Source organism: Zootoca vivipara, chromosome 8 (genome assembly GCF_963506605.1).
Source record: "Zootoca vivipara chromosome 8, rZooViv1.1, whole genome shotgun sequence".
Taxonomy (NCBI): Eukaryota; Metazoa; Chordata; class Lepidosauria; order Squamata; family Lacertidae; genus Zootoca; species Zootoca vivipara.
The window spans coordinates 57,203,891-57,231,784 of record NC_083283.1 but is presented as its reverse complement, the minus strand read 5'-3'; the positions used below and the strand labels follow the sequence as shown (position 1 = coordinate 57,231,784).

Below are 27,894 nucleotides of genomic sequence, written 5' to 3'. Positions count from 1 at the left end.
GAGCTCAGTTGCATTTTATCCGTGTATTTTGCACTCAGTATGAGACAGTAAACATAGGGGTAAAAATACATGCTGGTTATTCTTTCAGATGTTGAATTTTTAATTTCCTGGTCTTTAGAAATGAGAACTTGCCCCCTGGAAATATATTGTTAGGATTTTGTTTGGGGGTGGGGGGGGGTCAGACTCCGTAGATCCGTGAATTCAGTAAAAGGTTAGAATTTAAGCAAACTCCTAAATTCCTGGATCTAGCAAGGGCTGGAAATAACACAAGCCTGTTTCCTAATGAGGCAGTTATTTAATTATGGCCAAGTCATTAACAAAGCAAAAGGCAGGAAGGTTGGCTGTTAAGTCAGAAAGCTGTTGGGAAGGGCCCCTGCCTCAACTAAGAGGGAGAAAGTTTGCAGAGACAAGGAGAGTTTCGTTTTAGGGTTGTAGTTTGCCTGATGTGAGCTGCTGGACTATCATTGGGGTCTATAAAATGCAATAACCTGTTGAAGGGGATCACAGGACGATGTGGGCTGATCAAACATTGCAGATATGAGAAAGATGGAACCCACTTGGTGTGCAATGTTTTGAACCAGATTCAAGCTGTGCGCTAACCACTATACCTTACTGGCTTGGCTCGGATGCTTGTTGAGCCACCTCTGCAGCTCACCTGTTCCCTGCTTATGGTCTGAATAAACTGTCAGGGATTGGTGAGGGATGAATTTGGCCAAAAAGGGCGCCTCAAATTTGGATTCTGTAGTCCTGCTGATTCTTAAGTAGTTATAGCAGAACTTTAACTGTCATCCCCAGCATCCAAAAGAATGACTGAGATGCTAAGCATGAAGCAGTTTGGGTTACTTGAAATATGCTATTTATGTGGTAAGGGTGAAAGCAAGTCATATTTCACATTAGATGTGGTTTTAAAAAAAACTTATCAACTAAGAAAACTGTGAAGCAGCGTTGTGTTTGTACCAAATGTAAGATTATATAGGGCAGGTGTTTACTTACTTAGTTAGTTAGTTATATGCCACCCATCTGGCTGGGTTGCCCCACAAATTAAAGCAAAGTAAGACATTGAACATTAAAAACTTATACTTAGATGGGCAAAGTTATCTTCCTATATCTATATGAAAGACTGAGATCTATTTTCTAAGAAGGGGTATAAGAATCACCCCTTATTTGTGTCTACTTGCAAACTGATGCATAACACCATACATATACAGTGGTACCTCAGTTTATGAACACAATTGGTTCCGGAAGTCTGTTCATAAACTGAAGCGTTCATAAACTGAAGCGAACTTTCCCATTGAAAGTAATGGAAAGTGGATTAATCCGTTCCAGACGGTCCGCGGAGTAACCGTTCATAAACTGAAGCGAACTTTCCCATTGAAAGTAATGGAAAGTGGATTAATCCGTTCCAGACGTGTCCGCGGAGTACTTAAACTGAAGCGTTCATAAACTGAAACATGGGTATAATTGGTTCCGGAAGTCTGTTCATAAACTGAAGCGTTCATAAACTGAAGCGAACTTTCCCATTAAAAGTAATGGAAAGTGAATTAATCCGTTACAGATGGGTCCGCGGCGTTCATAAACCGAAAATTCATAAACCGAGGTGTTCATAAACCGAGGTTCCACTGGCGTTCTCATTATAAAAATACTCTAAAATTTAAGAAATCCCTCTACAGAAAGGAACAATGGGAGGCACTTGACAAAGCGATCAAATTGCGGGACGACAAAAAATTCTGGGAAATAATTGCTCAGGGAGTTTCACCCAAAGGGAAAATTGCAACCAACAGTATTTCATCTAACTTATGGTACCAACATTTTTCCCGGCTATATACAGCTCCAAACATTGTTAAACCAAGCCAGTTTCCTCCTTTTAAAAACGATCTATTAATGGGTTGGGATCCTGTTACTGAATTAGAATGTTTACAGCTAATTAAAACACTCAAAAATGGCAAAGCTCCCGGTGAGGATATGATTCCCCCGGAGGTGTTTAAACTAAATGCCCAGTGGTGGGCCGCTATTTTGGCCCAACTTTTTACGGTAATAAATGATACATGCAGAATCCCACCAAACTGGAAACTGAGTCTCGTAGCCCCCATCTATAAGAAGGGAGACCCCCAAGACCCTTCAAACTACCGCCCCATAAGTCTCCTGGACATCGCGTATAAACTTTATACTCGTTACCTGCTAAATAAATTGGTTGACTGGGCTGACCACTCTAACTTGTTTAATCCGGAACAGGCAGGGTTCAGAAAGGGCCATAGCACAACAGGTCATTGTTTGGTACTACAGACAATGATAGATAAGTATACAAAGGTACATAAGAGCAAACTTTTTGTGGCTTTTGTAGACCTTACATCTGCTTTTGACTCAATTTGTAGGGACAAATTATGGCAAAAACTATATCAAACAGATATTGATAGACGACTTCTCAAAATACTTAGAGAGTTACATACAGATACCACAGTTAAAATCAGAACTGGGATGTCAGGCAACTATACTGACCCACTGCCACTGGGGAAAGGGGTTAAACAGGGTTGTTTGTTAGCGCCATTCCTCTTTAACTTTTATATAAATGATGTTGTTCAGCATATGGCGAAGTACAAGTCATCAGCTCCTGCCCTGGAAGGCAAACACCTGAATATATTACTATATGCTGATGACATGGCTGTCATGGCACTTACACGAAGGGGTCTACACAGCATGCTGGAGGGGCTCGCAGCTTATTGTTCCCAAAACTCTCTAAAGATAAACTATGACAAAACAAAAATTGTGGTGTTTACTAGAGCTCGCCACACATTTAGATGGTCTTTAGATGAACGCATAATTGAACAGTGTCCTCTTTTTAAATATCTTGGTATCACCTTCCAAGCTACATCTAGCTGGCTTGCCCACTTCAAGGCCGCGACCCTTCTAACACGTAGGACAATCGGTGCTCTGCTCAGCTTTTTTTATTCAAGGGGAGGGCAACTGGTGATCCCGGCACTAAAAGCTTTTGTTGGTAAAGTGATTCCCCAGATGTTATATGGGGTAGAACTCTGGGGATGGAACCAGAAGGTGCTAGAACGGCTGGAAATCTTCCAAAATTTTTATCTCAGAAGAATTCTAGGCCTCCCTCAGAGTACTCCGGCAGCTTTCCTAAGAGTGGAAGTAGGATTACCTTCTGTGTCTGCCAGGGCCCACTTAAGATTTCTGCGTTTTTTCACCAACCTCGCAGATGCCTCGAACACCTTATTGGCTAAACAAGCCTTTGTATCTTTACAACATAATACTACTTGGCGTCAAAACCTATTAGATATTCTATCCAGATACAATCTACCTGAGTTTAATACTCTCAAACTGTGGAGCCCTGATAAAGTTCGGGAATGGATATTTGAAAAAGACGCCTTTTTGGACACCACGAAGATAAAAAACTCTGGGTTTTCCTACTGGTTTCCCCGAGTAAAAGCAGTCAAAATCTGTGCCAACTACTTGGTGGAGATCACTGATCCCACCCTTCGGAGAGCTTTTACTATGGTGCGGTTTCAAACATTGCCAACTGCATATTTGACCGGTAGATTCACAAAAACCCCAGTAGAACATCGTCTATGCCCTTGCCTTATGAAAATTAAAGAGGATCTTATACATTACCTCCTCTATTGCCCCATTTATTCGGGCTTTAGAGACGCAATGCTGCAAATTATACCCAACTCCATAATCAATCCTGAAGACAGAGTAAAATTTTTGTTGGTTGATGCAAACCCACGTATTACCCACGCGGTAGCGGTTTTTGTGATGAAGGCCATGAAAGCCAGGGAAAGATTTATAGATGACAATGTAAAGACCCCTTCATCGTCTGTTGTTTTCCTTCTCTTCGTGTTTTGTGGGATGAAGGTTTTGTTGGGATATTATGAAATGGATTTTAATATTTTTAATTATTGTTGTGTTGATATTTGTGTACAGGCATGGTCCTCACAATAAACGGATTTGATTTTATATCACTTTTACATCTCAGCTATGTATCAAAGCCATTTTGAAATGTAGTCCTGGAAACTATGTAATGATACAACGTTTCAGCTTGGGTGTAACAAAATGTGTGCATTTGCTAAAGGGACTAGGAAGTTTACAGAAATCTTAGAAATAATTACATTTTTTCTATGTGCCCGTCTAATCTGATTTTTTTCTACATCTTTTTTTTTAAAAAAAGAAATTATACTTTAAGATTCATGCCTATACCTGTGAATGATGCTTCTCAAGCACTTAAAACAAGCCCTGAAAAAACCGAAGAGGCACTTCAAAAGGTATTGTCTACAGTTACTTATAGATTGGGATGGACAGGGAGAAGCAAAGAAACTAATATTATTAAATGCTTGTCATTTCATGGTTGAATGAACACAATTCTTGAGGCGTGTGTGTTTTAACCCTGGGGGCCGATACAAGTATGGTTGCAAAGGTTTTGGTATCCAAAAGTGCATGAAAATAACTCCCCCTCCAAACGAAGTGTAGGAAGTGAAAATAACAGAAACAATAGCATAATAGTAAACAGTCCCATGTAATGCTAATTAAGCAGAAATTTTTGGTACATAACACAAATAAGATGGATGTGTATGTATGTTTGCATGTGTATTCCTAGGCATTTAAGAATATGTGATCGTGTATTTCTAGGCACTTAGGAGTATGGGAGTGTGAAGCATGCCACTGTTTTTAAAACATGTAAAATATTATCCCCGTAGCTGACATAAAAGACAAGAAGGAACTCACAGAATGCATGGTAATGGACTAATTTTTGGAACACTGATTTTGCCTTAATGTAAGGAACAAAAGGGTTGCCGCCATACCCCCCCGCCCCAATGATTTCACATGTGTGAAAATCAATGAATTGAGAGTACTTTGGACATGATGGCGATTGCCACTTTTATCCCATTTTATAAATACTTTTAGTTACTTTTCTATTTCCAATACTCAAAACAATTTATAATGACAATGTTGAAAATAATATTTGTTATTACAGTTAAAACACAAATGAAAAACAATGGAACAGAAATCCTTTTCCAGTTAGTAATTATTTTTTTAAAAAAACAATTTCGTGTCTCCAGTGACTGGATGGTTGGGGCCCCGCCCAAAAGTTGCAAAGAAAGGCACCACCATGGAGAAAGCTGAACCAATGACTTGTGCCTGTTACTACTGGTATCTAAATCCACTGGATTAAGGAATTGCCAATTGCATTTTAATGCAAAGAAACCTGCTGAAATTTCCCATAGGATTTCCCTTGTCCCTCAGTCTAAATACATGTATGCATGGTCCCATTTGTACATGTTCTGTTTGCTAATGACAAGTGACTGCAGATATAGAGAATATCAACAATATTACCTGGGAAATGTGGCTGTTGAGTTTTGTGCTTTAAATATTGGAACGTATCAGAACAGCTGGTGATGGCAAACATGTTTTGCTTTACTTTCTGTGAACTGCCCTGAGACCTCCAGGTATAGGGTGATATATAAATTAAATTAAATAAATAAATAAAACTTCCCCTGCCTCAAATAGTACTCTCCCTTTCTTTTGACTCATTTTTGATCCAATCTCGTTTACTTCATTTTGTATCAGTTGTGTGAAATTGCATTTCTTCCATTGTTTCTCCTCACTTGATTTTTTAAAAAACAAATACGTTAACTGTTTGTGTGCATGCTCGTGCAAATATATTCCTAACTTACTTTTTCCTTCTGTCCTTAGATAGAAAACTATTTGCTTCGCAACCATGAGACCCGAAAATATCTACAGGAGCAAGCATATAGACTGCAGCAGGGCATAGTTACTAGCACAACACAGCAGGTGAATGCATTTCACTTAAACAAACAAACAAACAAACAAACAAAAAACTCTGGTAATTTTCAGTGGGTTGGATTTAAATTGGTCTCCCTAAAATTCCACTCACAGAAAAGGTTTTCAGAAATGGAAGTGGAGGGGAGGTAACTTTCACCAATTTCTCCACAAAAACCTGCTGCACCACCTTCTATTTTGAAGGGTCCCCAACCTTGTGAAGCATATTTTCAGAGGTGCTTCAGTGGGGAGGGAGATTTTAAACCTGAGTATGATTTGAACTGACTATGTGTAGAACTCTGGATCCCAGCACGTATTCCTGAACATCGGATTCTTTCCATCCCCTGCTAAACCACCATTCTAAGTCTGAAGTAAGATTTGGCCCAGGAGCCAAATGTGACCTTCCTAGCATCACTGCCAGACCCATGGGCTCTCCCAAGGCCACACCTTTCACTAGCTCTGCCTTACACCCTTCTTGACTGTTTTTGCATGCTTGGGTTGTGTCTTTGAATTCTGATAATGCCTCTTGCTTGCCTGGATGGAGAGTAGAGAAGGGTCTGTGAGTACACATAGAAATTAAACTACTGTACAAAACAGTAATGATGATGGGCAGGGTATAAGCAATATCATCATCATCATCATCATCATCGATGATGATGATATTGCTTATACCCTGCCCATCTGGCTGGGCCTTCCCAGCCACTCTGGGAGGCTTCCAACAGAAAAACACAATAAAACATCAAACATTACAAACTTCCCTAAACAGGGCTGCCTTCAGATGCCTTCTAAAAGTCAGATAGTTGCTTATTTCCTAAGGGCGGGTGCCACTACCGAGAAGCCATCTGCCTGGTTCCCTGTAATTTTAGTTCTCACAGGCAGGGAACTGCCAGAAGGCCCTTGGAGCTGGATCTCAGTGTCCGGGCAGAACGATGGGGGTGGAGATGCTCCTTCAGGTATACTGGGCTGAGGCCATTTAGGGCTTTAAAGGTCAGCACCAACAATTTGAATTGTACTCAGAAACGTGTTGGGAGCCAATATAGGTCTTTCAGGACTGGTGTTATGTGGTCTTGGCTGCCACTTCCAGTCACTAGTTTAGCTGCCGCATTCTGGATTACTCTTGCTCTGCCCATTTTTGCCTCTAGCCGTTGTGTGGCCCCCATAAGGTTACCCAGAATACTGGGAATGAAGATGTTTTACAGCTTTCCTGACAGTTGCTAATATTATCTTTTCTTCCCGCTCTGCTTCTGTGTAGATGATTGACAGAATATGTGTCAAAGTGCAAGACCATATCAACTCTTTAAGAAACTGTGGTGTTGATACTATACAGGAAGATCTGAAATCAGCAGAAAGACTTATGAAAGATGCGAAGAACTCCAAAACGGTAAGTGGGACCAGGCTTTTATGTCACTGGCTACTAATTCCAATAGAATGGAATCACTATTAAAATATTAATGTAGATTAAGTATTTTTTAAAATATTTTATTCACGTTTACCTGCTTAACAGATTCTGTAGATAATGATTAATTTGATGCAATAATTTTTACAGTTACTGCCCAATCTGTATCACCTTGGTGGGCCTTCATGGGCAGGAGCAAATGGCTCCTTATCCAACCCAATCCAGGAGACACTAGAATCAATGGCTGGGGAGGTTACCAGAGTCGTCGATGATCAACTCAAGGTATTATTATTATTATTTTTCATTTCAGTTCTATAACGCTTTATATTTTAAAGAAAAAAACCGAAAGCAGTTTACAACACGTTAAAACTTTCAAATACAATAATCCAGAGTAAAACTTTACTGAAGAAAGTCAGATATAAAGTATACATTCAAAGCAACATAATTAACTGGAAATGAAAATGTTACCTTAAAGATATATAAAATAAAACAGTACAAAGTATGCCAACTAATATAATGCAAATGTAAAGTTAACAAAAAAAGTTTCAGAAGAAAACATTACTAAAGGAATTCAAATATAAAATGCACATTTAAAACAGCATAATTAACAAGGGAATAAAAAGTCATCTTAAGCATAGAACATAACCTGCTGCTGTTGCTGCAAATGGTGGTTCATGGCGGACTAAAAGCCACCCACCTATCAATCACCTGACGTCAGAGTAACACCAGGTGATGCTGCACTTTGAAGGCCCGATATTCAGGATTTCAAATTGCATCACAGGGCTACTTGAAAGCCCTTTTGCAAAGAGTACTGTGTGGCTCCTTAAACTTCAGAAAATATTAAGTTTTAAGAGCAGTTCAAAACTGTTTTGGAAAGGGAACCTCCAGTTTTTGGAGGTGAGAAGTACAAGGAAAGAGAAGTGGTTTCCATTGCGAGTGGGAGTGTGCTGTGGTCCAGCAAAGGAACAATCAGGACTTCACTTCAAGTTCTCAATTGTTCCTTTGAAGTCTTGCCCATACCTATCCCACACCTGCTGTCTGGTATGTAGAACAGGTTGCCGTGACTTTCCAAAAATGACCTGGCATGCAAACGGTCCAAAGTTTCCCCACCCCTGCTGTAATTTATTTCACTGCCTAAAAAAAAAAATCCAGCAAGAGTACGTAGTAATACTTGGAAGAAAATTAAGTTAGGTTAGGGAGAATGTATCATGCCATATTAAAAGGGAATCATAATGATCAGCCGTGTTAGTTGTTGCAGTCAGCCCTTGGAGGTATTTTTAGGAGAAGGTAAGCAGTACAGTATCTATTCTGGTGTGAAAAAAGCAATGCCTAAAATTCAGTGGAAATTTGTCACCATCAGGGTTGTCTGTGGGGAAGCATAATCATCACACATAGAGTGTTAGAATTTCTCCTGCAATGGCGTCTGCTTCCAACTGCTTGCTGTGTTAGTATATTTGTGAACTTAGTAGCAGCTCTAAAGCTACAGATTGGACTTCTGCTCATAAGAAGCAAAAAAAGAAAATGTTTTAGTCAGTGGGAAGGTAATGAAGAACTATAGAAGCACCACTTTGCTATAAAAAAATTCTAAATTAGAGGAGTTAATGAAGAAGAAAATGTTACAATTTAGAGTACTGAGTTCCTTTCACATTTTTTTTATGAAGGTTTTGCAAGTTATGTTCAAATCCGCAGAGTGCTGAAGTATTTGAAGGGACAAAGTTAAATCTTCCCACAAGTTCCCAGGTTTTAAGGCTTCCAGGCATGCAGCTCTTTCCTATGTTGTAAGGGCTTGGAAATCCCATTTTATGCTTATCACTTCAGAACAATGCAGGGTAGCCACAGTTTGACGTCAGCTTAATATTCTGGCTTTTTCCAAAGCAAGTAAACCACAGTTTCCCATTTTGCCCAAACCAGGAAACCATAGCTAATTGGAAGTGTTCTTGTTTGATTGCTGGTGCCGTGAATGAAGGAGCAAAGAGAAAGCGTGCACTGGCCAAAAAAACAACAACCCTTGTTCATCATCTGAACACGGCCATGGAGTTGGAAAGACTTTTTTTTCCAGCCTCCCCTCACCAAATCGGACCATGTATAACTTGATGAAATCCTAGCCAATGCAACACCGAATAAGTAACCCCTTGAGAGCAAGCCTTTCATCCAAGCCTAGTATGTAGGAGAATGCCAAAAGCTACAGTTGCAAAACTAGGATCTCCTAGTGGTTCTGCTAGGATGTGTGAGTTCAGCTTTCTTCTGGCTGCACAACTGAAATGACAGACATTTATCCCAGTGAATCAAATACTGGCTCTGCTGTCAGTCTTGCTACTCAAACCACCCCACCACCCTGCTTCTTCAGCTAGGCTGCTTGACCCTTTTTAATTTTTTAAGTGCCACCATTATGTTTATAATGTTGTTTTATTAGAAAAAACCTAACCACTTTTCTTTTGTTTTTTTGTAAATTCAAAACTACTTTTGGCATCCAAAGTATTTCAGTTTCTCTTCCAACTTCCATTTTACTAAAGTCAAGTTCAAGTAATCTGATCTGCAAACTTAATAGATGTGCTCAATCCCACCGTATGGAGCTATCATTGTTCATTATTTGACCAGGCTTTGATGGTGGTTTTTTGGGGGGGTGGGGGGTGGGGTTAAGATCTTGGAATTGGAAACAAAGCCACTATTCAGATTTTTATTGATATCTTCCATGTAAGAGAGCAATGTCTGGCTGCTTAAGATTGCAGTGCATTCTGCTTAAACTCAAATTCCTTATTGTAGACAGCTGTTTAATAAATTATAACATATCACTATTTGCTATAGGTAATGGTATAGAGGTCGATACTTCCACTACTAACCCTTTAATACCAAGGCAACTGAATTAGCATTCATATGTCTAATTCAGTGTTGATTAAATATCATTTCCTCTTCTGTATTTTGCATTCAATTAAAAACATTGCTGCTGCTGCTGCTACTTTTTGTTCATTTTTGCAATCAATTCTTGCTAAGATTTGTGTAGATCTTCTTCAGCTGCTGCCAACACACAAACTTGAAGTTATCTAGAGCTGGTATCACAATTCATGCTAGAAATATGTTGGGTAATTTCAAAAGACATTCTCATATGAATTTGCCTAGGGATAAACTGCATGGTAGAAGAAAGTGTCTATAGGAACTAGCACTTAATTTGATGAATCTTCATAATTTGTGAGTTGCACATCAACAGGCCTTAGCATTAAAGCAGCACATGCAGTATTTCAGATGGTTTCTTGAAAAACCACCCTTCCTTCACTTTGTGCCTTCCTTCACTTTGTGCAACAGACACTGCTTGAGTCTATGGTTGATGCAGCAGAAAATCTCTGTCCAAGTGCAATGAAGAAAGCACACATAAGGCAAGATCTGATTGAGTCAGGCACTGAAAAGATTTCCATTCCACGGACATTTGTTAAAAACGTTCTCTTGGAGCAGTCTGGCATTGACATTCGTAATAAAATCAGGTAAGCCGGCGTGATTTCTCGCTTCGTCTGTGGATTCAGTGGCACATATTTAAATTGTACATTGTTAAAAACAGACCTCTACCAGTCCCTGCAACAGCAAATGGGGAATACCAGCAGTTCTAGACTTAGTTTGTTTCCACCTCCCTTAAGTCAATGACTTATGCCCTGGGTGTCCAAGTGTTTGATTCTTGGCTCATCTCATGGTCCAGGAAGTCCTAACAGACATACTGGTTTCTTGCATGTCCAACTTTGTTTTCTGATTAGAATGTTTTGTTGACAGAGAACTAAGGCCTTATAAAACATGTATAGAAATTGAAGTTCAGGCTATGGTGCCACAGTTAATGGAGAATACAATTAATTTCATTATTTGATTTTTAAATATGGTTCATTAGTTTGATCTCTTTGTGAATTGTTGCCGTTCACCATTGAGGCAGGGGGCTTCCAGATTTGGGATGAATAGACCCATCTATTTATGGTTTGTGTCAATTTTACACATGTTCATTTATATGTCCCTTTTATTCTGGGTCCACATCAGTCTGGAAATTTGTAAAGAACTGCATTTTTTTTAAAAAAAAATCACATTTTTTGTATGCATTTCCCCCCATAAAATATATTTTTGTACACTTTAAAATACACTTTTTACAGGTTTTTCTTTTTTAGCTGAGAGCTATATCACAGACTTCAGGGAAGTGTGAAAACCAAAAGATAATGCATTCCAATCTATATATTGGCAAATGCAACTCAGACTAGTACCTTAAATGCAGACTGAATGAAATCCCCCCTACTCCAGATACACCTTTTTACAAATAAAAATGATGATGTTTGGAAAGAAAATGTTTCCTATAAAACCTCTACAGGGTACAAATCAGCAAAAGAAATGTTGATTTACTGTCCATGTAATCTATGTAGCCTGGTTTATTTACTACACCAATTAGTCTCTGTTTTATATCTTCTTGTTTAATTCACAAGCAAAAGCCCTGAGATAAGTTGTAACAAAATTGCAAATTCATCAGCATTTTTTTTTTAAAGTTTACAATCTAATTCTATTGGTAGGAATGGTCAGGACCATTGCAGATGTCATAGCAACCTTTCAAGGAAACCAGGGCAGCCTAACTGTGCTCCCCTAAATACTTATGACTTGCACATAGCTGTTAAGCATCCATGGCTCAGAAGTGCCATACTGTCAGGGATGAGCCAGAGGTTTCAAGTTTCCCAGAGGGAGGGGGAGACTTAGGGTTGGAGGATGGAAGAGGTGTGCCCAAGGGGGATAAGGAGGAGAGAGTTATTGAAATCAGTCTAGAGGAACAGACAGGGAAGAATATAGAGCTGTGGGGTTCACAGGAGCAACAAGGGTGAAGTTCCAGTTCAGAATGGGAGGGGGGGAGGTTTAAGCCAGCTCTCGTGAGGTGTGCAGAGAAGAGGAGGGGCAAGAGAGTTCGTCCTTTTCTGGCTTTGCTGGAAGGGCAAACACAGACCTCAGCAGAGATCTGAACTGAGTGACTCTGATGAATGATCATTATGTGCTAATGACCGATTGTAAATACTGTAAAGGGCCATAAAAATGTCAGGAGTCTCTCGTTGTGATTGTGTGAAGAGAGGAAGCCCATCAGCCCTGACACATACGATGCTCTGGGGCATATGTTCCTACTCTGTTCTCACATTTTGCAGCTTGGTACAAACCAATGGCACACATCCATTTGAACTGATGTCACATTATGCAGTGGCATAATTGCATGAACTATGTCATGTATCAACATTGGTTGTCATGTGGTTTATTTAAGGCACTCCATCTGTAGAGTGCCAGACCTTTGAAATGGTCCCTGAGACAACATCAACATAATACTTTCAGAAGTTCCAGCCTTGTAATACAAATACTTCTGTTGAAGTTGTTCTCACATTGCACTGCAATAAGTGCAATTTACAACCATATAATGGTGCTGATTGGTATCACAGAAGGAAGGAATAAATTATTTTTATTTATTTATTTTTGCAAATGGAAGGATAGGAGCAAGGTAGAAATACATCTGGTTCTTTATGTTAGAAATAATTCATCATATTTTCTGAAAGAGTGTGTGGCATGCTGTTGTTTTTTATAATATTAATAATAATTATTAAATGTCCTCTGTTCCTACATGCACATTTATACATTTCTCCTTGGAGAAATTTTGAGATCTTTGTAACTTTTACATCATACAGCCAGTAGTGTAAAGAATAACAGAAACTCTTGTGTGAATTAAGCTTTCATTTTCTTATTCTCAACTTTCACACAGTGAAGTGAAGTTGACAGTGGCCTCATTTCTCTCAGACCGAATCGTAGATGAGATCCTTGATGCACTGTCACATTGCCATCATAAACTGGTGAGTGCTTACATAGATCTGAGTATTTCAAGAGATTTATAACAGCTCAGCATGATTTGCCTGTTACGTTGCACTCACCTGCACTGTACCTTCCAAATATATACCCATCTGTTTTGTTTCAAATTGTTATTAATGTTATATTTTAAAATTATAATCCACCCAACAACATTAGGGTGAAGGACAGGTAAGAAATCTAATTATAATTGCAATTACGGTTATCTCTCTGTAACACGTTGTAGTTACATAAATGGCAACCACGGTGTCCCTAACACCCATAATGGACAAAATATCTGTATAATACTGTGTAAATTGATACTGGTAAGATAGCAATGTGAATGATATGGTACCCTTCATTGGACAGGAAGGACGAAGGGGACAAAGACTCAACTGGATATGCATTTAAAAACAGGCTTGTAATGTGGCATACATCCTCAACCCTTGTAATCTCTGTTATATACCATGGTACCTCCGGTTACGAACTTGAATTCGTTCCGGAGGTCCGTTCTTAAGCCGAAACCACTTGTAACATGAGGTGCGCTTTCGCTAATGGCCCCTCCCACTTCTACCGCTCGACTTCTGCTCACATACTGGGGCAAAGTTCACAACCGGGAGCATCTACTTCCAGGTTAGTGGACCTCGTTACCCTAAGCGTTTGTAAGGAGGATGGTACATAACACGAGGTTCCACTGTAGTCAGAGAATTGTTGCTCAAGAGTTCAGATCTTTGACTAGAATGTAGGAAAACCAGATACTTGAAGAATGGCGTATAGAAGAGGACAAAGTCTTGTTCTCTCCTATTGCAGAGAGAGCTCACAGGACAAAATATAATGGGCTTTAGTTGCAGGAGGGTAGATATTGTTGAACATAAGGAGAAACATCCTGAGGTTAAGAGCTGTTTGGCAAGGAACCAATTACCTGGAGGGATAATGGGCTCTTCTAGCAGAGGCCAGACAATCATCTCTGGGAGATGCTCTAGTTCTGGGTTTCCTGCACGGAGGTGAGTGTGAACTAGGTTTCCTACAAGGCCCTGTCCAATTCTGGGAGGAGTTGCTCTGTGAGGGGCTCTTGAGTTGACTCTTGCTCTTTGGCAGCATTTGCTTCAAACAATTTTTTTTAACCAGTGTTTCATTTTTACTAAGAGCACTTTCTCCTGTTTCAACCTTTCCTTTAGGCTGGTCATTTGACCCGGCGAGGCAAGTCCCTTCCCAGTCAGGAATCATTAGATATTGAACTAGCAGAGGAAAAACCTGCGAAGCGTTCCATCATCACAGTTGAGGAGCTAACTGAAATCGAACGTTTGGAAGACCTAGATACATGCATGGTAAGACACATTTTGCCCTTGTCTAGATCTCGGCATTCATTTAAACTTCTGCTTGTTGTTATTGAAACAATTGAGCTAGTAAATACCGTATGGATGGTGTCGTGTGAAACATTTGTCCAAGAAACATATTGCAGACAAAAGGAAAGGTAGCATTTTCCTTTCCTTTTCACTTTTATTTCTTGTAGTTATCTTTTTATGGTATCTTTTAGTTTGTGTTTTGCTGCTACCTCTCTATAAGTGACTGGCAGCACACAGGGAATGATTACCTCAATAAATCAAACCATTCCGCAGCAGCAAACTGTTGCTTCTGTCAGCACAGAACTTTTCACCCAGGTAACCATTGAGCTATCTTTATCTATGGTTGCATTTTTTATTATATGCTCGTTTTAGTGGCGGACGTTTGGCGGGTTTTGGTTGCTGCTGCTGTCGTTCCAAGGCTCATTATGAATCTCCTGAATGTATTGGCAATCTGTTCTTACAAATAGTATAGATCCTTTTTGCCCTTGGCTCAGACCTTTTTGTTTATATGGATTTCTTTTGTTCATGACTTTAAGGAAACTGAAAATTGTGTGTGTGAATCTTTCTTCTGCTCAGTAGATAGCTCAAGTAAGGCAGCTGAGTCTTGACACTTAAGTGACTTTTCACAAGGGAGTTGTGATGTACACATTTTTCATTTCCGTCTAGTGTTTGTGCATATGCACACACATGCATACACATGCCTTTCAACTGAGAATAACATTTTGTTCGATGAAGTGGACTTTACTACACAGAAGCTTATGGCACAATAAATATCTCAGTCTTCAAGGTACCGCAAGACTCTTGATTATTTATTATGTACACTAGAGACTGATCTTTTATACAGAGCTAAACTGGGTCAAAATAATCAAATAACTCATTCAGCAAGCAGCATAAATTCTGCATGCTGCATTATTGATGGTACATGTTATCTAACTAGCTCTTGTAGGCGGTTTTGTAAATAAGGGGCATAACTGCCTATCATTGCTTTATTTCATGCCTCTTATTTTTCCAAATGTCCTACCCAGAGATGTCTTGGCAAATGTATCACAGTTCAGAATCAAATAAGTGCAGCTGGCAGTGGTTTGTTGACCATAATTACAAATTTAAGGATATATTAACAAAAATGCTACAGAACAATATCGGCTATACTTCCTAAAACAGTCTTCTACTGACTCACACTATTGTACAATTGAGCTTTGTTTGACAAAAGATTGCTCTAGTCATTAGGTTATTTGGGTCAAGGTACACTGATGATGCCCAACTCTACTTCTCTGTAACATCTGAACCAGGAGAGGCCATTCAAGCCCTGGACTCAGTGGTGGGCTGAATCCTGACAAGACGGAGGTGCTGTGGGTGGGTGGTTCCTGAGCCCAGATAATTGGTTAATTGCCTTTTGTGGATGGGGTCATGCTCCCCTTGAAATAGCATGTTCATAGTCTAGAGGTGTTCCGGGATTCATCATCATTGCCAGCAGCTCAGCTGACCTTATTGGCTAGGAGTGCCTTCTACCAACTTTGGTTGGTAAGTCAGTTATGGCCATGTCTGGACCTGAATAGCCTGAGCAGTATCGTCCAAGTTCTGGTAACCTCCAGACAGTATTGTTGCTGTTCTCTCTGTGTGAGGCTGCCCTTCAGGCTGGTCCGGAAGCTGCAGCTAATGCAAAATGCAGTGGTTCTACTGCTTACAGGGACAGGATATCACTAACACATACCGGTAATATTCCAAACTAGTGTCATCCAGCCCGTTCAGTAAACGGGCGCTAGCCGGGTGGGAACGGAGGGGAAGCCCTGGGACCGCACAGGCGTCGCCTCCGTCAAGCGCCTGAGGCCCAACGGCCCCTCCCCCACCTCCTCCTGCTGTCCCGAGTGGCGACGGCCTCCTCCACCTCCCTGCTGCGGCGGAGTGACGTGGGGTGACGAGGCGGGAGAGCGAGGGGCGGCGCGCTTACCTGAGGTGCGCTGCAGGAGGCGGCGGCAGAGGCCTCTTCCTTCTCCTCAGGAGAAGGGAGGTGGAGGAGGCCGTCGCCACTCGGGACAGCGGGAGGAGGTGGAGGAGGGGCCGGTCTCTGCGCTCCAAGTCTCTGCGTCCAATCTCTGTGTCCGTGGGGCACATGCGCAGTAGCGCGGACACAGGGACTGGACGCAGAGACACAGGGACTTTATTATATAGGATTATAATATTTCTAGTGGAAGCTATTGAGAGTGTATGATTTGGTGCTGGGTTTTGCCAGAGAAGGGCTTCAAATCAGCTTCAGTTCTTGTCCCCTCTTAAAACCTCAGTGATACACATAAAGAGAAAGATGGGGACATTTGCCTTCATTTACTTCTCAGTATTATCTTTCCATAGCCAGGAGATCAAATCTCCATCTCAAGGGTAGTCATCTCTCTCCCCACCATCAGAGAGGGGGATCTGAAAAACCCATGACCCCTGAAACACCTTCCCTGGGGACCATAGGATTGTGCCCCAATAGTTTTTGAAATAATAGCCATAAAAGAACCATTGCAAATAGCTGCATGTTGTTTGCTCTGATGGTTTTTGTGTCTTTAATGTTAATGCAGTAACAATATCAGCATTGTATTTTTACTTCAAATATTTCTCTGTGTGACGGTGGGAGCGTTCAAATGGGTAGAAGTTATTCTGAGAAGCAAATAACAGTTCAAGCTTAAACAGATGATCTCCTACCTACTTAAAATTTTCAAACTACTGCTTGTGTTTCCAGTAAGGAGCTTTTGCTTCTGGTGCAAGCTTCAGAGATCTGGCTCTTGTTTGAGTCCAAGCTTTCAAGAAAAGCATTTGAAGTCATTTCCAGGAGATACTCCCACCCTGAGCACAGCAGCAAAAGGACTGAGAGAAAATCTAAAATTAGCCTGTGATGAAAGGCACCCAGCCTCATCCCATCAGTAGGGAAAAGAGTTACCTTCTGAAACATCTTATGAATCTAGCCGTAATCAAATTTGTTCCTGGGATTTGCACTGCAGATCTTGGAGTGTTCAAATATGCATTAAAGGATATTTGACTTCTATCATAAGAGCATCCCTGCTTAATATACCGCAGAGTTTCAAATGCTAATTAGGACTGTTTGATTGATCTAATGTTGAGCAAGCTTACTTACACTTTGTTCTGATGTTTTATGTACTGGGTTTTGTTTTTTTGTTTTTAGTATGGCCCTCAACATGCTCTTTTTAATGTCTTTCGTGATTAGTTTAGCCCTTGGTCAGGCTTCTAAGGCTGTTCAGACCACTCCAATTTGCCTGGAGACTTCACACTCATGTGCTAAATATAGATCACTCTCCATTATTCTTTCTCGGTATTTCATGGTTCGTTCACTTCGATTTCAGCACTAAATCATAACCTGCCTGAAGAGAAGGGGCAAGTGTGCGGGTTTTTTCCGTCTTACTTATGGCTGTGCAATCTTCTCACAGCACTGGTACAGAATTAATGTCCAGGCTTAAGGAAAGGAAGACGATTCTCTCTAAAGGCTACTTTATAAATTAGAGTTTGTCTTTTACTGTTGGATACAGACTTGGTGCTGTTAGTGTTTTAGTTGAAGTGGCCTTGTAAGGTTGAACAGGATATTTAAATATTTTTGTTTTTGCTCTGTGGAGTTGACTTGCAGGTGAACTCTTAAACTGACATTGGTGAGACTCAATCGTGGATTATTGTATGGGAAGCTGAACTATTGCATGATGCTCTGGCGTGATTTAGTGCTTGTCATACTTATTTTGCAGCTTATCCAGACTTCCTTTTGCTCCACCACTTTTCAGACGCAGGTCCCCTGCTGTAAAGCTCTGTATTTGAGCAGATTGCTGCTGTTTTTTGTCTCAGAACTTTCCCCAGAAAACTCTTGTTTTACTGCTGAATTGGAGTAAATGGCTATCCTGCTGAAAACCCAATTGTCATTTGCTGTGATTCAATGGTAAAATGTGGGTTTTCCTGGGGAAAGCTCCGGGACCCCAAAAAAAACCACAGCCACGCTCAGACACAGAGTTTTAGAGCCAGGACCTATGCCTAGGAACATTGCACAATCTGGATGCACCCCTTAGTTGTGTGATAGCTAAACCTGCCAAAAACAATAACCAGGCTCTTTAGACATTACATAGCTAATGACAGCGTGGCAGCAACTTTCATAGTGGTAGACTTCAGATGTTCTGTGACTGGTATCGGAGCAACTATTGGATCTAGCAGCAAGTAAGCTAGTAAAACGACATCTGAAGAGGAATGTTGTTCCATGGTGTTTAACATACAAGTATTTAGCTGTTCAGTCTAATAAAAGTAAGGAAATGTTTTGCCTTTCACTTCCCTTCTGGGCAGCCTTCTATGGCTCTTCCTGCCCAAGCAGGAACACCTATTTCAGTGCAGGTGAGACAAGAATGGCACATTCCATTTCCCTCTAAAATTAAAGGGAAATCCTCTGCTTACAGCTACTACGGTAGCTGGAACAAAACTCTGTCAACTTAGAACCATAGGCATATAATGGTGCAAGAGACAAATGGCAACCTTCTCTCCTCCACTGAAGTATACAAAGTTTCTGTATATGTAATTAAGACTGTTCCACCCGAAGGCTTCGGCAAAGGCACCAACCATACCTATGTTAGCCTGCACAGCCTTAAGATTGACTTCAAAGATGAAATCTCTGGCTTGCTGGAAAGTTCCACCAGTCCAGTGGATGATACCAGCAAGAGAAGCTTTTGTGTGGTGGTCCGCATACCTATGGAATTCTTTCATTCCAGGGATATGTACAATCCCATCTTTATTTGCCTTTAAATGGATTCTGAAGAAATGTTTGTTTCAATCTCTCTTCGGCTGAAGTATTGTGGGCCAGGAGTCTTAACTGCTGCTGATTTTTGATTGGGGCGGATAAGGTATAATGTATTTAATTGTTTAAGTTGTTTTAATTTTGAGAGCCTCTTTGGGAGGGCTATGGCATGAAGGGCAGGGTAAAAATCCATCCATAAATTTTAAAATAGTATGGTGTTATCTCCCAACACTTGCAGCAGCATTCAGAGCTGTGTATTGTGTCCTGCCTGCTCAGCAGAGGATAGAAGTGGACTCAAAAAGATTCTTTTCTAATCTAGATGTCAGGCATGTGTCGAAACAAAAAAGTGAAATATTATTTCCTAAACCATTTCACTTTGTCTTAGTTGTAGGAAGAATGACTATATACAGTGAACCAGATGATAAATTATATGTGTATAGCATTCCATGAAATTGCAGATGTTTGACACAAATATGGAGACAATATAATTTTGCTCTGTCTCTATCTCAAGCTGGTTTTTGGAGGGTGGGTTTTGTTTCTTTAAGAATAAGGTGTGTTTCAATTTTAAGAACTTGTAAGCTTTTCAATCTCACAAAAGAGGAGTGTGTTACTCTGAAATGTTTTGAACTACAATGAAGTATGTTGTACTACATACAGTGAACCAGATGCTATATTAGCATTCCATGAAATGGAATTATTTAGGATAATCCTTATGCGACTGAGAATGTTACGGAAGTTACGTAAAATTCCTCTGCAAATGCTAAGGAACTTGCTTTTCCCCTCCACCGCTATGTTTTAAAATAAATATCCTTGTGTTCAAACTAAAATGCAACATACATGTAATTTGGTGAAAACACTAGTATTCATGCCACATGCATTATTCACAAATAAGGAGGGACATGGTTTGTTTGTTTTTTCTGTTACTGCGATTAAGACCATTGTAGAGTTGTATTCATTTACCTGAGAATAATCTCCATTGAACTCTCTTCTGGATAACACACATATATTTGGGAGGTTTCTCTGTTTGCTCATTTATGTTAACTCTGTTAATGGCATTTAGACATAGACCAGAAGAGGATGTCTTCTACCGAGCGTCTATTTCTCCCAGATGTTTGAAATGTAACACTGAACTGTGCTGCAGTATAAAGAATAATAATACAGTAACTTCAAGTTGAAGGCGCTACCGGCCCTTCAATCACCTGAGCCAGGAACTTAAATTATTTCAATTAAAAATCAAGATCCTCAAGTGTTTTGAAAGTGCATGAGGTTCTACACTGGAGGTCTTCATGCTCCCCTGCCTCTTTTAGTCATTTTCACCTCTTCAGGAAATAGTAATCTATATACTGTATATAAAAATGTAAAGGGGGCTTGTGTGTTGGTCTCCACCTCTCACCAAAACCGCTTGACCAATGCCAATGAAATTTGGACACAATGTCACATGCGAATAACCGAGTGTCCACATACCATTCATGGGCGTACCCAGGATCAAAACTAGGGGGGGCAAGGGGAGGGGCCAAGGCACGGAAGGGGAGGGGCCACAAAGTGGGCGGGAACGGCAAACTCGCGCTCCGCCGGGCTGTGCCCCTCCCTAGAAGCAGGGCTGGTGGGCGGAGGCGGAGCCCAGCCCAGCAGAGCGCGGGTTCAGCGTGCCCGCCCGCCGCGCCGCGCTCTCTGGTTCCCCGCCGCGCTTGGCCTTGCCAGAGGGCGCGACGGGGAGCTGGAGGGAGGGCGCAGCGCGGCAGGCGGGAACGGCGAACTCGCGCTCCGCCGGGCTGTGCTCCGCCTCTGCCCACCAGCCCTGCTTCTAGAGTAGGGCAGCTGCCCTAACTTGCCCCGTGGTGGGTACGCCCTTGATACCATTTGCGTACACAGATGACACCCCAGCGCAATGTAAAACCCCGTTTTGTTGACCTCAAAACTCGGGCAGCAGACACTGCCGGGCATGCTGGGAAATAGAACCCAGAAGCTGCGTCTCCAAGGGCGGGACAGAGTGCATCCTGGGAAATAGAAGGCCGAACCTGTGTCTCAGCAACCAATATGCTATAACTGCCAGAATGGCCATTCCTCCACAAAGGGCCACACCGGAATCCTTCCCCTAGCCACCCATGTCCCAAAACACGTCACCTCAGGTTTACAGGGAATGGAGCTGGGGATTTGCCTGCGTTGCAGCTGGGGGCAGCATGGGGACAGGATAGCTAGGGTTTGCAGGGAACGGAACTGGGGATCCACAGCAATGCGTGGCAGGGCCAGCTAGTAAACCATAAATGAAAGCACAGAGAGAGCTCCCCTGTTTCACATCTGTATGCACCTGATATAAATCTGTTCCCATTTTGCCTTAATGTGAAAGGTTTGTATCTTCTGCTTATCTTTGCTTCAGTATTTCTGCTTCAATTATTATTATTTTGCCAAATTTCAGCACTGCTTGCTTCTCCCTACTCTTCTCCCTTGAAACTGCTCTTGCTTTATCTTCTGCCCATTCATATTCTTTTATCTTTCTCTTCTGGCTGCATGGAGACTCTCTGCTGTACAAGTGTAAGTATTTTTCTTTTAAGCTTTGCTGTTTCTTACCTACTTCGTTTTTCTTGCTCCATTTGCTTCTCTAGTGCCTTACTAATCTGTTGGGGGCAAATGCCGTACCGTCCGTGTGCAGCTATTAACAGAAACAGGCGAATTTGAAATATCTCTCAGAAGACATGAGCATAAAGTTCACATAGCACTAGATAATGGCTAAGATAATCTTTGGATTCAGTTCTGCATTAATGCTAAGATCAGTTTATTGAAAACAAAGCTTCAAAGGAACAGAAGGTAGGGTTTTCCCAGGGGCACAACTAGGCTTTATTTCACCTGAGTCAAAGATTCAGTTTGGCGCGCACACACACGCCCCTCTGGAGACTTCACCCAGGGCAAAACCCCCAGCTAGCCTCACCATAGCCGTGGCACTAGTTTTCCTGTCATAGATTTTAAGGTGACATATTTTTCTGTTGCACTGCATTGTCTCTGCTTGGCAAATGCCATTCAAGCATGCAATATTTGTACCTTTAGCAGGGAGAGGGAGAAAAGGAAAAGAGACTGGATCTGATCTGAATGAAAATGCATTCAGCAAGTTTATGTAACAGGAATAGAGAAGAGGCAGTGGAAACAGGGGAACTTTTGTATATAACCTCTTCTGGAGTCATTTCAAGTCTAATTATGCTAAGCAATGGCGTGTAAAGTTTCCCCTTAAAACCAAGATTGAAGCTCTCCGTACGTGTTAAAATGTAATTTCCACTTCCAGTTATAAGAGGATATAACAGAAACCCCTACTTTTCCCCTTGGGTAGAGGAAGAATCAATACACTAGGTTTCTTGCCAGTTTTTCCTCAGATGCCCACATCCTCTTGCAATTCTACACTTCCATTTCTGCTCTTGATCGTTTGCCAGCCAGGCTTTGGTTTAAGTACTACAGGTGACATGAGCTATTATAGAGTGGGATACAAGTTGATACTTTACGTTCAAACAAAGCAACCAGGAATCTGGAGTGGCATGTACCACCAGTTTGCTTTAGAGCTGGAGTGTAACTTGGGTACTTGGAAGAACATGTTTTCTCTCCTCCTGCACTGCAGGACTTTTTATTTTTTTTATTTTTTCCAATTTCTGAAGATTTGGTTTGCATCACTCTCAGCATACTGTTTCTGCTTTTCATGGTCTCTATGAAAAGAGTTACGGTCACATCACACATGCAAATATTTTATCAAAAGTGTGGGGAAAACCCATATGCATTGCCACCTGTAAAAATCATATATATGTTCTACCATTCCTACATTTGATGTAGGATATTTGCTATTTGCTATTCATGTGGGTGGCACTGTGGGTCTAAACCACAGAGTCTAGGGCCAATCAGAAGGTCGGCTGTTCGAATCCCCATGATGGGGTGAGCTCCCGTTGCTCGGTCCCTGCTCCTGCCCACCTAGCAGTTCAAAAGCACCTCAAAGTGCAAGTAGATAAATAGGTACCGCTACAGCGGGAAGGTAAACGGCATTTCCGTGCGCTGCTCTGGTTCACCAGAAGCGGCTTAGTCATGCTGGCCACAAGACCCAGAAGCTGTACACCGGCTCCCTCAGCCAATAAAGCGAGATGAGCGCCACAACCCCAGAGTGTTCACGACTGGACCTAATGGTCAGGGGTCCCTTTACCTTTACCTTTAGTGCATCCTGAAAACTAAGCAGACATGTGCATTCTCATCCATCCTACATTATGCTGCAAATGGTGCACTAGACTAATAATGAAAATATATTTTAAAATCATACTAATTGGACTGCCTTTAGTTATGTATGAATGGCGTCTGCTTCTCTGTCAATCTTTCTGCTGAACCAAATGCCGCTCAAATTCAGCTGTATGGGCAGAACTTTTAAGAAGAATGTATTAACACAGCTTCCCCCATCCTGGCAGCCTTCAGGTGTTTTGGGTTACAATTCTCTTAACATCCTTGATCATTGGTTAGAGATGACAGGGGCCAATAGGAGTTGTAGCTCGAAACACTGGAGGGCATCAAGTTGGAGAAGGCTGTCTTAACATATATAGGTAAAAATGGCTTGAACATGAGCTTCTGCAAGCACCAAAATGTAGTAGAAAATAGATTATCTTGTATACACTTCATTACCACATTCACTCAAAATATAAAGGTTGCCATAGACAAGTAAACACAAGATTTCTCCCTGCTCCATCCCATTTTGCTGAAAACTGAAAAGTTGCCGTTTTCAGCAATCTTCAATTAAGCTTTTAGTATGACAGCATAGAGCTTGTCTTAAAAGATTACTTTCAATTTTACAAACTAAAACTGCCCTATTGATTCAAAGTCGCCAAGAAAATGTGTAGATGATCTTGTGCCAGAAATTATTAATGAAATAAGTTGGATAAACTTGCTTTCTTTGTATGGTTGGGACAAATTGATCAGTGTACCAGTGTAACAGTTATCAATTGCACCAGCCTGGTGGCTGTAGGACACAATCACTGACTCTGCCTTGCCACAACTCTTAGGTTTATTCAGTTAGAATAATAATATTGTTTCATGATCCCCACTTCCATAAGCAGTAGAAAGCTCTAGGGAAAGTCTTTTACACTGTCTGGCTTATTGTTACCAGGCAGTACTGAAGACCTTTGGCATGCTTGGAATGTCTGCTTCTTTATAAATATGCAAGCTGAGCACAAGGGAACATGCACCCAGATATAGTGCTAATATTTAAGGCAGCATTCAGTCCTGCAAAAGCAAACAGTGGGTTTATCAAGCCCTCCTTTTCTTCTTCCTTCTTTGATTGCAGTCCAATTATCTAACAATGTTCTTCAATCCTACCCAAGCAGGTGGAGCGTGTCCAATAGCCACCATCCACCTGCTATCAAAAGCTCAGTTAACTAAGCAGGAATGTTCCTCTCAGTGCCCATTAAAGAAATTGCTTCACTCTAGGCTTTTGTTTAATTATCTGTTTACTTTCCATGGCTTTAACAATATATTGGACATTGTCGTAAATGTACTGTAACAAAAGCCAGAAAGCTGTAGATCCTGGTGACTAGCTGAGACCAGAAGGGGGAATAATCAGAGGCAGGATTCAAGGAGGGTACATGGCGTGTGTGTGTGTGTGTGTGTGTGTTGGGGTGGGGGTGACATGGGAAATATCAGGAAAACAACTGTAAACATATAACAGCATGCTGTGTTGCATGAATGGAAGGCAGTACAAAAGAAACTCCCGTGGAGCAAGGAGGAAAATTTGGATGGGGGGGACTAAGGGCTCTCTGTGTGCATTTAATCAGGCCCTGTTCTCCTTCCTAATTGTTGCACACCAAAGTACCTCAGATTCTAATTAACTGGTTAGCATCATTTAGTTTATTTTAACTTGTACTTCTTGGTTCAGGAACGGGTTACCCAGGCAACAACGAGATAATAGGAATAGGCTAATCAAGCGTACAGAAGAGGTACCCCCACCCTAAATCTGTATCCTTTCCTATTTTGATTATGTGGCTTTTTGTGTTTGCCACAGTAGTATGGACTAGATTATTTTAGGGGTGTCACCTGAAGTTATTCCCTGTTGAGTACTACTGTTGTTTATAATGAGATTATTCTGATGATGGTTCATACCTGAAGTTCTCAGCACAGTGCCAATGGGCACAACAATCAGAGGCATAGCAAGCCCAGGTGGTACCCGGTGCAGGTTTTTTTTTTGTCCCCCCCCCCACGTGAAAAACATGACTTCGGATATGAAATCAGCATTGAAAGAACATATAAAAAGAGTTGAAAAATCTCATGCAACAGAATTTTTTAAAGAAAATGTTCCCGGGGGTGTGGGCCCGAGTGGCACCCCCCCTCCAGGGTGGCACCCGGGGCGACATGCCCCCATTGTTCCCCCTTGCTACGCCACTGACAACAATGCCCTCTGACTTGTGGTCCTCCCCTGCCCCTCCCTATTTTTATTGTGTTTGCTCTTGGGTTGTTTTTTTACTTGAGGGAGCTGGTTTTTTTCCTTTCGTTTTTGTTTGTTTAAGGTGCTTTGACTGCTTTTTTGTCTGTGCTTTATTTGTGTTTGGGGTTTTATTAGGGAGGGTGTAGGTAGGCCAAGATTGCGACAAACCATAAGCACAGACTCAGTCCCAGCACTAAGCCAAACTAGGAGGACCAGGGGAGGACAAAACACCCTCAGATGTTCATGCTTAGGTGTGAACTGGCCAAATAAACTTAGTATGAAGTGAAGAGAAGTTTGTTCAACAACTTTTTTCTATGCTGGCTTTCTTCACTATGACTTACATTTGATTAAAACAAATATTGCATAGTGCTACCTAGCAATACTTTCATTGTTCGGCAGTAGGAGCATTAATTTTTTTCAGCCATTTGGAATTTCCGTTCATTATCCCTTCTAATGGCACTGACAGCTGAAAAGGCTCTAGCTAGACTTGAGATTCACCCGTCTGATCCTGCAAGAAAAACTTGAGTGAGGTCATCCCCTAGGGCTTCGTTTCTCTTTTCAGCTGGTGTGAACAGGTAGATCAACCAAACTGGAAGCTAGATTGTCATATCAAAGAGGAAACTCCCATTCGGAGTTCATTGGGTTCTAGAATGAGTAACAAGTATATTTGTAGGTCCATCGTTTCATTAATTTCTTCTTGGTCTTTACATTCAGGCTTTGATTTATTACTATGAACTCTACTCTCATTTTAAAAGAAAATAATGTATTATTCAAGTACAGTGATTCCAAAAGCTAGGGTTGCCAGACTCAATACAGGATAGGACTTCTGTGCCTTTAATTTCCCTGCTCTCTTTTGAGTCTGGAAACCTTAAAGAGAAACAAGCTGACCCTTGTTTAATTTCCAAGCAAAGGGTCTGCTGGTTTCTGCTTAAGGTTTCCAGACTCAAAAGAGCAGGGCAATTAAAGGCACAGAAGTCCTGTCCTCTATTGAGTCTGGCAACCCTACCAAAAGCGCAGGTTTTAAGCAAAGGTATACACAGTGAACTACTAACCAGTTACAGTTGAAACCCTTTATGCTGAGGCTGCCTAATAGAATGAGTATTTCATATATTGTTATAACTCATAAAAGATAGAAAGAAAAGTTGTGAATATTGTGGCAAGGGTCAGCTTTGAGTAGAAATCATTAGGTTTATTTTATTGTAGCATTTTAAAACTACAATAAGTCGATCCCCAAAGCAGGTTATCACCAAAACTTGATAAATTCACAAGAATGACACTATGCACAATTTATAGTAAGAAATTTATCTGTTCTGTGTGTGTGTGTGCGCGCGCGCGCGTCTTCTTTCTCTTTCTTTCTTTCTTTCTTTCTTTCTTTGTCGGTATAATGCCTAAAAATAGAAAACAGCATTCAAAGGTAGCTTGACTAAAAATAACGCTTAGGATAATGCTTCCATTGTTCAATAATAATACTTTTTTTGCGAAATCTCAATAACTTCTTAAAAATCAGATGGCACTATGTGGCATTGCTCCTTTTCCAACCACATTATATCAAACGTGATGAATTTACAGACTCATTATCAAGTCTGAACACCAGGTTTGAATGCTTTCCAGCACAATAAATGATCATTATGAGTGATTCTGAAGAGAGAAAGCTTAATTAACCGTTACTTGATTAACAGATCACTTGATTTCTGATCCAGAATTAAACGAGCTTTGCTTTTGCTCCATCTTTCACAGCTGTGTTGACTTCATAATATGAAGAATATATTCCAGTCTTACTCAGAGCTTACAGCTGCACTGGTAGAACTAACTTTTCTGCCCTACTTATGGCATTAAGTTCTGCCATCTTTTCGTTCTGCAGATGACTCCTAAGTCTAAGAGGAAGAGTATCCACAGTAGAATGCTGAGGCCTGTATCCAGAGCTTTTGGTAAGTGGTTGTTTCTTTTCACAATTTATTAAGCTACTTCCTTAAGATTTATAAGATTTACCTAAATAGACTAGGGATGGGGAATCTGTGACTCTCCATATGATGATGGACTACAATGAAGAACCCATCCCTGTTCTAGAATATAAGCATTATTTGGTCTGGTGCTCTCATCTAACCTTATAGAAATTAATAATTCAAAAAAGATACTGATGCTCAAGCTTCTTTAGGGGTATTAGTTGTGCAGGAACCTGTGTCTACAAAAAAAAGATGAAATACTTTGATAATTCTGTATTTAAAGACATTACGAGTGAAGATTGTTTAGATGCTGTAGGCCTGGTCATCGTCAAGCCTCAGGCACCCACAGGCTTCTCCCTCCCTTCTTCCTTCCCTTTCTGGTTTAAGACATCCTATAGTTCACCATTATA

The 27,894-nt window shown here is 41.0% G+C and overlaps 1 protein-coding gene across 2 annotated transcripts in view; it reads left to right on the top strand.

Moving 5' to 3' along the window:
- The window catches only part of CARMIL1 (capping protein regulator and myosin 1 linker 1), a 131,268-nt gene that overhangs the window by 85,686 nt on the left and 17,688 nt on the right, over positions 1 to 27,894 (top strand). For both annotated transcript variants that reach the window (XM_035125236.2, XM_035125237.2), the window contains exons 23-30: positions 4,178 to 4,271; positions 5,701 to 5,799; positions 7,040 to 7,168; positions 7,334 to 7,465; positions 10,484 to 10,659; positions 12,930 to 13,017; positions 14,188 to 14,337; positions 27,403 to 27,469. In XM_035125236.2, the coding sequence (XP_034981127.2) occupies positions 4,178 to 4,271; positions 5,701 to 5,799; positions 7,040 to 7,168; positions 7,334 to 7,465; positions 10,484 to 10,659; positions 12,930 to 13,017; positions 14,188 to 14,337; positions 27,403 to 27,469 (935 nt within the window). The remainder of the gene's footprint in view (positions 1 to 4,177; positions 4,272 to 5,700; positions 5,800 to 7,039; positions 7,169 to 7,333; positions 7,466 to 10,483; positions 10,660 to 12,929; positions 13,018 to 14,187; positions 14,338 to 27,402; positions 27,470 to 27,894) is intronic.